Here is a 10075-nt window from a genome sequence, read left to right on the forward strand (position 1 = left end):
CAAGATAATTTGTCTAATCCTTCCCATGAGTTGAATCAATTTGAAAGTTTTAGTATTTGAATATTTCAAATTACTAGGAATCACATCAAACCCAACAAACAAAGTAGGAGAAGGCATTGCCGGCAAAGAAAACGAACATAATTTCTTAACAGGATTGTCACGACTGAGTCATTCCATATTCTTCCCATATTTGCTTAAACAAGATATCATAACCTGATGAAAACAATCATTAGAAGGGGAAAAGTTCAAAGTAGTTAAAATGGGAAGAAGAGAATGCAATATTATGGACAACTTCACATATTGGCAACAGCATTCAGTTTTTTCTTTTCTTTTCATTTTCCTTTTGGGAATCTCACCGATTTGTTCTCATCTACATAACAAAAATTATGACACTCGATGAAAATTTCTCTATATTAGCAATACATAACTCACGTAATGGGTAAGTTAACTTCAGAGATCTAAATATAATGAGCCTCATTCATCAATAGTAAAATAGGATTAGCAAATAATTAGAACTGAAAGGTACCTTCCAAAAATGAAACTACCATGATCGTCTAGGGACATCGTGTCTTCTACAATACTGACTCCAGCTTTCTGCAATCTAGCAATCTATGGAAGAACATAGACTATTCATCCCCTTTTTAGATACACAAGTTTACTCCACTGCAACTGTTCACTTTCTCCTTGCAATAAATCAAAAGAAACTCTCTTCCAGTTTAAACCTCTTATACATTTCCTCTACTGAGATTCTCCCTTTCTCAATGTCCGTCCTTTCTTCTGCAGTGCTAACCTCAAATGTTTCTATCCCACGCTTTGTAGTATCCTTCAAGTTGATCTCAACCAGAAACAATCCATGTAATTAAGATTCAAACTGAAGCATGCTTCAACGAAATTCCACTACATTTCCTATGTGGAACACACAATTAGTTTGTCAACATAAATATCTAATCTAAAAATAATGAACCTGAGCCAACAATAGTCAATGGGATTACCAAATAATTCAATTCTCAGAATACTTTAGGCAACTTCTTGTTGCTGCGTCTTCAGGAATCAGACTTATGACTGGTTTCAGGAGTATATGTGGAACTCTGGGCCAGCGAAGAAAACTGTAGGGCAAGTAGCTCTTCTCTGCTGTACTTCAACCTTTGATCTATTGCATAAAGGGGACGAAAGAAAAAATTCATATAACCTCGTAAATGACAACCTACTTAGAATCAAGATTTAGATACTGACATCCCTTGCATTACTTTTCAAATCATTTTATACTCAATTTGAATGTTCTCAACATTAACCAGAACATCAAGTTATTCTTCAGAAAGAAAATATCTTTGTACCTGTTATTTTGTCAGTAACGTAGAGCAAATATTATCAGCAGATATGCATGTAAAAACTCGCCATGTATTATTTTTCTTAGTTACATACCTACAAAATACGGTGATGTGACAGTAGATCTGTTTCTCTGGTTCAGTCGTAATTTCTTTGGAGTGAGATGGGTTGAAGGTCGATTGGAGGAAGTAGGATCAGATAAGAAGTGAAAAAGTTCATGTCTAACTTCAATTTGTGGAAACCTTCTGTGAAATTCCAAAAGACCATCCTCAGTGAGGAGCCAACAACCTCTCAAGTCAATCCTTTGCAGAGTTGCCGCAGGCTTAAGAAAATCAAATGCCTGGTTAGTCAAAACTGCATCACGAATACTGAAGGTTTTCAGCTTGGGCAAAATTGACAAGTAGCTCAGGGACACATCCGTAAATGAGGGACTTCTGATCAGCAAGTGACTCAGCCTTGGGAATTTTGATAATGGGCGTAGAGATCCATCATCAACATGAGTATGCTCCAGATTCAACATTTCTAAACAATCAAGGGTTCGCAATTTTGTCAATGAGAGAAATTCACTTCCCTCTGCAGCTGATAGGTGAATATAACCTGAAATTTATGAACAAAAAAAAAAAAAAAAAAAAAAAAAAAAAAAAAAAAAAAAAAAAAAAAAAAAAAAAAAAAAAAAAAAAAAAAAAAAAACAGAAGACAGAAGTAATCAGATGGTTTGAAGTGACATGGTGAACATACCAGCAACAATAGGTGCCCATAATTTCCCATATCCTGCGGAGTAATTTCCAAACAAGTTTATTTCTATCTAGCACAGAACAAAGGCTAAACATTTTCAATTAGTATTCATCCGTTAATGTAATGCCAATAGAATTAAATGCATCAGCTTATGAAACCACCCACATAAAACCTGCACATGGTTATTGTGGCCTGCCTTTAAGAAGAAATATTAACTTCCAGTTCAAGAGAATAAAAGTGTTCGGCAAGCTAACTACTATATGAAGGTGCTAGATAAGAACGACAGCAGAATTGGCGAGTGTTTGGCGCATGATAAAAAGAAGCCAAGGGGAAAGTGCAGCATATATGATCTGAATTGGTATACTCGAAGTATTCTTTAGTACAAAAGCAATACCTTTGATGTCTGTTTCACTGAGGTCAATACTCTTCAAGGAAGGCATCGTACTTATATATGATAGGGCAACATCATCAATCATGGTATGAGATAGTGATAAAGTTTCAAGTTTAGGTACTTTCCCGGCCAAAATTCCAACTCCAGATGAGCTGACTGTTGTGCAGCTGAGGTTCAGATTTTTCAAATTTTCCCCAACAGACGCAAGTAATTCAATTGAGTTGTCTCCTATGGTAGTAGAGCTAAGGTCCAAATATTCTAATGCTTTCATATGAGTTAAGAAGCCGAATCTGTGAAGAGAAGCATTCGAAAAGTCCAGATGATATAGGAAACTGGTTCCAACAAATCCCAGGTCTTCAGTCTCATTGGAAAATGTAGCACCAGAGGCAATAAGTTTTTTCAGAGGAACATTATCACCAGGCCCTTTAAGTGTAGAGTCAATTATGCAGTTACTCATATTCAGGCATTCTAGATGAGGCAAGTTTGGGAACTTGGTGACATTAGTCCAAGCTATGTTCAGGAAGTTTAACTTTGGAAACATTTGTAGAACATCAGATCCACTGCTGGATATTTTGCTACCCCAAAGATCAAGGTGGTGTAATTTCGTAAGCACCTAAAAGAGTGTAGAACAGCAATGGAGAATCAAGTAAAAGAAAATATTAATTCAAAAACAAATTGTAAGGAAAGCGCAACAAAACAAATTGCAAGGAAAGAGCAACAAAATTTAATAGACAAACAATAAATAAACAGATTTCACATGGGAAATAAATAGTAAGATTGAGTTTCAGAGGAGAAATAACAATCTAATTATCCATATACTAGTTTGTCAAAGAAGAAGCTACAATGCAATCCAATCGTCAAGTGGGACAAAACGTCAAAAAGAACAAATATCTGGAGTGTCCTGCGCCATTCACAGATCCAATAGCCATTCAATACATTATCAAGCATTATTTGATGTTGTAGACATGTGCCAAGTGTAGGGAAGAGAATGCCTACGCGTTGGCACTGCATGAAAAAAATAGGTGTACCATGCAGCCACAGTCTCACAGACAAAAGGAACATGGGATTCACAGTAAAACATGTAGACACATTGTCTTGACTAAAAAATTCAAAAAGAAAATACCTGAAGAGAACTCAGGGCCTGATCGGTGACAGGTAGACCACCCAAGTCCAAGAACATCAATGTCTTTAGGGAAGAAAGGAGGGTAACTCCACGTGCAGTGATGCCAGTCTCAGCAATGCACAGCTTTTCCAAAGTCGGTATGGACAAAAGATGCCTAATTCCAGCATCGGTAACTTTCAAACATCTAGAAATGTTCAACTCCCTTAACGTAGTCATCCCTATAAATAAACAAAGGGCATAACTATCGAACTTAACTAACTTGCAGCACTTCAATTAAGATGGACCTGTTAATATAGAGTAGATAAAAGGAGGAAAAGAATTTGAAAGTATCTTTCTTTTCATGGAAAATAAACAAAAGATTTTCAGGGTTCCACTAGGGCAGTGGAGAAATTACAACGAATTAGAATCATTCGACACGGAACTTTCTGTAACTTGCAATTCAGCCGTCTATAGCATACCTGCAACAGCCCATATACCAGAACTAGATAGCCTGTGGCAATTTGAGATGTTTAATGAGCGTAAGTAACGAAAGGCCCCTATATAGGCCATCCATTCTGAATCGACAGCATTTTCACCACTTAGATCAACCACCTCTATGGTATATTTGACAACTCTGCATTAAAGCATCCAGTTCAGCAGAATGTTTGTGAACAACAAGGATAACTTGCTAAATCTCCCCAGCTATAGGTGAAAAACAGAGAGGAATAAAGGAAGTACATAAACTTTATAAGCATTCCCTAAAAGTATATCACCCAATCAAATTGAAGAATAACACCAATATGAGCATTGCTTAGCAATTATGGCATCTCTCCTTTCTTCAAGAGGCCATAAGTTCGACCTCATATGCGATGAAATCATCTAAGAAATATGAAATAGAAGAATAACATTTGCAAGACGGGAAATACCAAAATTATAAGCTATAGCTTCCTCTTCAGCTACTTTTTAGGAGTTTCCAGACAAGACCAAATTGAGGACGATTATGGCCATCTCAATCAAGAGTTAACCGGAACTTCATTTCAACTAAGCAACAATTCTAGTATAATGCAACTGGATCATTTCAACATACACATCACAGAATCAAAGATAAAAGCGTCAAAGTAACTTAAGATGCAAAGCGAAGCAGATTGGTCACTCCAACCCCGAAGTACTCAAAATGAAATCTGAATTCACACAAATTGTAATAATTTCCATCCAATATAGAAGTTTTACGTCTTGATGAGAGACTTCCGGTCTCCAATGTAGGAATTGAGAGCCTAGAAGTCCGCCTTCGGTCGTTCAACATACATTTCTAAATAATCACAAACAAAAAACGGAATCGAAAAATACTCGAGAAGAGAAGGGTAGAGGAGACGACGAGCATGTAGACGGCGAAGAAGAGCATCCGCGAGATGAGAGGGCAAACGCTCGAGGCTCCGCTTCTGTCTCCGCCATTTCTCGACGCTGTCCTTGCTCTCACAGGCCGAATTGAGACAGAGTTCAACCAGCTGATTCTCCATTTCCATAGATTAATCTGCTTGCTGGATCTCAATTTCCCGTTTGATCAGAGAAGGATTTTCTTGTTCTTGTTCTTGTTCTTGTTCCCGCTCCCGTTCCCAATGGCTGAATTTGGCGCAACACAAGTCAATATCCATCGAACGAACGAAGAAAGAACTTGCGAGTAAATTACATTTTTAGACATCACATCACATGCCGCAGTTTCCTTTTTCTTTTCAAGGAATAAATTCCCATTTTATCATTTTTATGTTAACAAATATTGTTTTTGTATATAATTCTATAATTTTTAGTACAAATAAAAAGTATACCGAAAAGTAATTTCAATACAAACTTTTCAAAGCATGGGGGCTTAAAATGTAATTTTACTAAAACCTTTCCTTTATCCCCAAGGATCTTTGCAATGTTCAAATAATTATTATTTAAAGAAAAAATATTTCCAAATATTAGACCCAACCCATAATCATTAAACCTCTACTTCCACTTTCTCGGTCCAAAGTACGTGCCTTAATCAATTAAAATTCTCGACTATCATCTCTCCAACGTCATCATTTGCATCTACCCTTTATTAAGATGGCAACATCTATTTCAATTTTCAATTTACCAACTGACTTGTAGTTCTTTGTAGTTTTAAAAAGCGAAAGGTTTCCAGACCCTTACAAGAATATTTCCGTTCGCCATATCATTTGTAACAGTCCAATCCCACCGCCAGTAGATATTGTCCACTTTAGACTGTTACGTATTACTGTCAGCCTCACAATTTTAAAACGCATCTGCTAGGAAGAGATTTTCACTCTGGTAAGAAATGTTTCATTCCCCTCTATAGCAGAAAAAATACAAAGTTTTGATTGTAGCAATGATTCAACTGTAACAAGATAAGCAAAAAAACACACCATGTTTCACAAACTATATTTGAGTGTGAAGAACAAGAAAATGTAGCAAAACACTCATCTAAAACATACACAAAGCAACTTCACAATTCAAAGAAAGAAATTAAGAACTCTCTTGCCAATTCGTTGAGAAGAAGGCAGCCATCTTTGGTTGCTTCTCTGACACTCAGCTGTTCATTCTGTCTATATAGCTTTGAAGAGGTGGAGAAAGAGGATGAGCACCATTTCAAACTCTCTTCTCTCCTTTCTTCCCCCAACTTCAGCACCATTATTTACCCTAATTGCATCTAAAAACCTATGCAAACTCACTCTATCACGCATGAATATCAACTTTCTTTTGAAAAAAAATGGTAACGGAATGAGATCGAGATCGTTCGAGACTTCGCTATCTATAACTGCACAATTCTTACACCATTCCATGAACTGCCAAAGCTTGTATGATGTATCTCCTTGGTTTGGTTTCTTACATTCTTTCCCTTATTTAGAAGAGAGTGTAGCTGGAGACTGAGATATTGGCTGGAGAAGCTGTGTGAATGTACACAAACTCAAGGCTTTCTCCGGCAGCTAATGAGTTGAGCCAAGATGGGAAGACATATGAATCACCAGATTTCTCCAAACCCCAGAGAGGACCGTAAAGTCGGAATATCGAAAGTTTCAGATCTTTGAGACTTTTTGGTGACTTGTTAGTCACTTTTGTTGAGTACCTGTAGTAAGTCTTTCCCTTAGCAGTCCAGGAACTTGTCATCTTCTGCTCAACAGTAATTGGAGTAGAAGACGACACTGCAAAACAAGCACTTCACTCAAATATTTGCCTTCTATAATCAATAAAAATTTAACTATTCTTTATCTTTCCTTCCTAATCAGTTTATATTGATAAATTAACTCATCATACCTGGAGATGGAAGAGTCTTGGACTGTGCAGATGGATCTGGATGATTAACAGGAGGAAGAAGCACTGTGGAAGAACACAAAATAATGATGATCAGTGATCATGATTTTACTTGAAAATGCTATTAGAAAGCTGATTATAATCACCTAAATACCTGGAAGGAGCTGATTGTAGCCACTATGACCACCACTGAGTCTGGCTAAAATACCAAGAATTGGAGCATTGTTGTAGGTAGCAGGCTCAGTTTGTTCATAATTGTCCCTTTCATCAGCAAAGTTGTCATAGGCATCAGGTCCACCAACAATGGCACCGGAGAGGAGGTTGGGGTCGCTTGCCTTCCTGCTGTACCATGTGGCATAGCCACCCCTGCAGCTGACAAAGGCAGAATTGACCTTGATCGAAACAATGGAAGATCCCCTGTGGTGGACTTGTCGTGGGTAATTGTTTCCATATCCCACCATGTAACTCGTAGCTCTGGGATTGTCTCCAAGAATGTAATCCACCTGGTTAAAATTTCACACAACCCATTTAGGCATTTCGTCAAACACTTCACATATAAAATCAAACTCTCCCCTCAAGAACAATGAGACAATTACTACAACATTCCCATTTGGAAAATATGTACAAACCTGAGATTTTGCAAAGCCAAGAAGCCCAGAAGGTGGGACATTGCCGGCGGCACACCTCAAATTGCCACCGGAGGAAGAGAGATAATCGGAATAGACAGTGGCGAGAAATGAAGCGCTGGTAACAAACTGCATATTGTTCCATCTCTGACGGAAGATGAGACCGGCGGGCGTAGTCTGAACATTACGAGTGCCTTTCTTCATGCAAGAACACAAGAAATTTTCAGCCTTTTCCTTATACCTCTCGAACACGGGAGCATGATGAGCCGCTCGTCCTTGCAATAAGAACTGCAAAAGCGTTCAATAACGAAAAGAAATTGGAGTTGAAAGCAAAATTAATGAAAGAAAAAGAAAGAAACCTTGGCGACAAGGGTTTGGACACCAGCATATTTGACATCCCAGCCAAATTCAGTCATGCTCCAACCAGTTCCTCCCATGGAGTCCCCATTTTCTCCCAGGTAATTCAAGTAATATTGATTGCTTGTTGCCTCATACAGCCAAGCAGCTGCCCACAGTAGCTCATCCTGCAAATTAAACCGTTCAGAACGACCGGCCCATTCAAAAGTGAGGTTTGGGCTTATGGATTTAAGCCCAAAAAGACTATGCGGCCCATTTAGGCCCAAAAGAAAAAAGGAGATGAGATGCGCACATTGTAGCCACTGACAGATCGATAGTACTTTTGAGCGACAGTAATACTGCTGTCGTATTTTCCTCTGTATTTGTCCGCGAACTCGAACAGCTGAAAATAAAAAAAACGATTTTTTAAAAAAAATATATCTTTCTTCAATGACATTCCCGTAATTTCACACTTGCGTTCACATGACCAATCACTCCCCACCGACACTTTTATCACGTGACTATTGTTATGGAATTGGTTCCCATTACTTTAATATTCGTAAATTTATATTTTAATATTCAATTTAATCAAACCATTAAAATCGCATAAATCATAGAATAGAAACTAATCATAATTTATCATATTTGTAATTTTCTTAAATAATACTTAGCCACATGGATTAACCATTTTCATTTTTATCTCTTTTCTAAAAAAAAAAAAAGCATTTAATATAGCAATAAATAAATAGAATAAAGTATTAACTACGGTAGTTTTACTATCATGCGCCGTGGGGCATCATTAGCATACGCTTTCAAATGTAATTTTCTTTTTTATTCTCTTTTTTGTGGATAAATTCAAATAATATATAATTGGTTGGCTAACCTGGCGGGCATGGGAGAGGAGCTCATTGGCGTAGGAGGGGTTGTAGTGGCGGAAGACGAGCGAGGCAGCGGCCATGGCGGCGGCGGTTTCCCCTGCGAGATCCGACCCGGGATTGCTCGGGTCGATCTTGTAAGCTCGTCGGTCCGTCGTCATGTCCTCCGGCCGCTGCCAGCAGTAATGGTCCGTGTTCCCATCTCCCACCTAACAATTCCGCACATCAATTTGCCTTTATTTTTCACATTAAAAAAAATTCTTCAAATATAATGCTTGCTTATATTCATTATAATAAAAGAAAAATTAAATCCAAATTCCATTTGATTAACAGTTGTACAAGGTAATTACAAATTAAGTCCCAAAAATACACACTTTTGTCCTATGTTTACTAAAAAAAAAAAGTCAAATATTCGTATAAATTAAACATTAGTAAATTTCTGTTCTGTAAGACAAAGAAAACATGATAATGACTACTAACCTCTCCATAAAGAACATAGGGTTCGGGGTGGGCTTTGATGAGGTAATCGGTGCCCCATTTCACGGCGTCAAGGGCATGTCCAAGTTCGCCATTAGCGGCCATTTGTTTCCCGTATTCCACAATGCTCCAACTCATCATCGTCACCGTGAATGCCATCGGCAGTCCGAACTTCACATTGTCGCCGGCGTCGTAGTATCCTCCGGTTAGATCCACCTACAACACACAAAACCCCAAAATTCAATCAACTTCCCAAGAAAAAAACAGTGATCATTTTTAGAGTAAGGAAACAGAGGCGAGGCGTTACCCCGCTGGCCTTGCCATCTTGGAGGCCGGAGTTGGCCCGCCAAGTGACGCGCTGGTTGTGGGGGAGGTAGCCGGATCTCTGAGCTTCGAAGAACAGAATGCTCTTGCTGAGAGCTTGGCCGTAGTCATGGCCGCCCAGCGCAGAGGGGGCAAAAATTACCAGAAACAGAGCAATGGGTAGGATGGGATTTTCCATGTTTTGTGAAGGAATTGGAAGGGGAAATGGCAATGCCCGTGGGATTTATGAGGGGAAAACAGAGGGACCCCTTAAGGGGAAGGGATGAGGAAGAGGGAAAGAGATGACTGTGGGGTGGGCAGTGGAAGAGAAGATGGGAGCACTATATAACCTTGGTGGGAAGGTCCCCCAAATGGGCAAAGATGGGGAAAAAAAAAATTCTTCTTTTTTTTTTATTATTTTTAATTTTGTTCATTTTAAGAATATATGTTTTAATTCGGACATTTTATAATCTTTTTCTATTTATTTTTAGACTTCACTTAATAAATTTTGTGCAATGTTTTCTTAATTTAAACTAAACATAATTTAAAACAGTTAATTTCTTTAATATTGTTGAACCAAATAAAGAAAATAAATTTTTTTTAATTATATTAA

General features: G+C 38.0%; 2 protein-coding genes across 5 annotated transcripts; both read right to left on the bottom strand.

Moving 5' to 3' along the window:
* Window positions 1–33: 33 nt before the first annotated feature.
* On the bottom strand, window positions 34–5260 carry LOC111479466 (F-box/LRR-repeat protein 14). 4 transcript variants are annotated; one of them, XM_023124162.1, is made up of 8 exons: window positions 4902–5259; window positions 4034–4188; window positions 3576–3793; window positions 2456–3065; window positions 1423–1923; window positions 993–1150; window positions 527–906; window positions 34–213 (listed from the first exon to the last, which is right to left on the bottom strand). In XM_023124162.1, the coding sequence occupies exons 1-6, from the start codon at window positions 5075–5077 to the stop codon at window positions 1044–1046; spliced, it is 1767 nt and encodes a 588-aa protein (XP_022979930.1). In that variant the 5' UTR covers window positions 5078–5259; the 3' UTR covers window positions 34–213; window positions 527–906; window positions 993–1043. The 4 variants fall into 4 exon arrangements, with proteins under 4 accessions (XP_022979930.1, XP_022979947.1, XP_022979938.1 ...); XM_023124179.1 differs by lacking the exon at window positions 34–213 and having other exon boundaries at window positions 267–906; window positions 4930–5260; XM_023124170.1 differs by lacking the exon at window positions 34–213 and having other exon boundaries at window positions 267–897; window positions 4902–5260.
* Window positions 5261–5894: 634 nt separating this feature from the next.
* LOC111479337 (endoglucanase 6-like) lies at window positions 5895–9799 on the bottom strand. The gene is made up of 9 exons (XM_023123930.1): window positions 9467–9799; window positions 9163–9375; window positions 8691–8891; window positions 8121–8210; window positions 7831–7995; window positions 7475–7759; window positions 7000–7348; window positions 6849–6911; window positions 5895–6736 (listed from the first exon to the last, which is right to left on the bottom strand). Exons 1-9 carry the CDS (start codon window positions 9659–9661, stop codon window positions 6438–6440), a joined length of 1860 nt encoding a protein of 619 aa, XP_022979698.1. The 5' UTR covers window positions 9662–9799; the 3' UTR covers window positions 5895–6437.
* Window positions 9800–10075: the final 276 nt, after the last annotated feature.

Source organism: Cucurbita maxima, unplaced genomic scaffold, assembly GCF_002738345.1.
Source record: "Cucurbita maxima cultivar Rimu unplaced genomic scaffold, Cmax_1.0 Cma_Scf00001, whole genome shotgun sequence".
In the NCBI taxonomy this organism is placed as follows: domain Eukaryota; kingdom Viridiplantae; phylum Streptophyta; class Magnoliopsida; order Cucurbitales; family Cucurbitaceae; genus Cucurbita; species Cucurbita maxima.

Bases quoted from the DNA above. Each gene is read 5' to 3' on its own strand.
- LOC111479466 (XM_023124162.1), bottom strand. From the start codon at position 5,077: ATGGAAATGGAGAATCAGCTGGTTGAACTCTGTCTCAATTCGGCCTGT. The intron at 3,066-3,575 runs GTATTTTCTTTT...ACACTCTTTTAG, and splicing joins AGGCCCTGAGTTCTCTTCAG to GTGCTTACGAAATTACACCA. The intron at 1,924-2,455 runs GTATTGCTTTTG...CATAAATTTCAG, and splicing joins CAGTGAAACAGACATCAAAG to GTTATATTCACCTATCAGCT.
- LOC111479337 (XM_023123930.1), bottom strand. From the start codon at position 9,661: ATGGAAAATCCCATCCTACCCATTGCTCTGTTTCTGGTAATTTTTGCC. The intron at 9,376-9,466 runs GTAACGCCTCGC...TGTGTGTTGTAG, and splicing joins AAGATGGCAAGGCCAGCGGG to GTGGATCTAACCGGAGGATA. The intron at 6,737-6,848 runs GTATGATGAGTT...CTTGTTTTGCAG, and splicing joins CAAGACTCTTCCATCTCCAG to TGTCGTCTTCTACTCCAATT.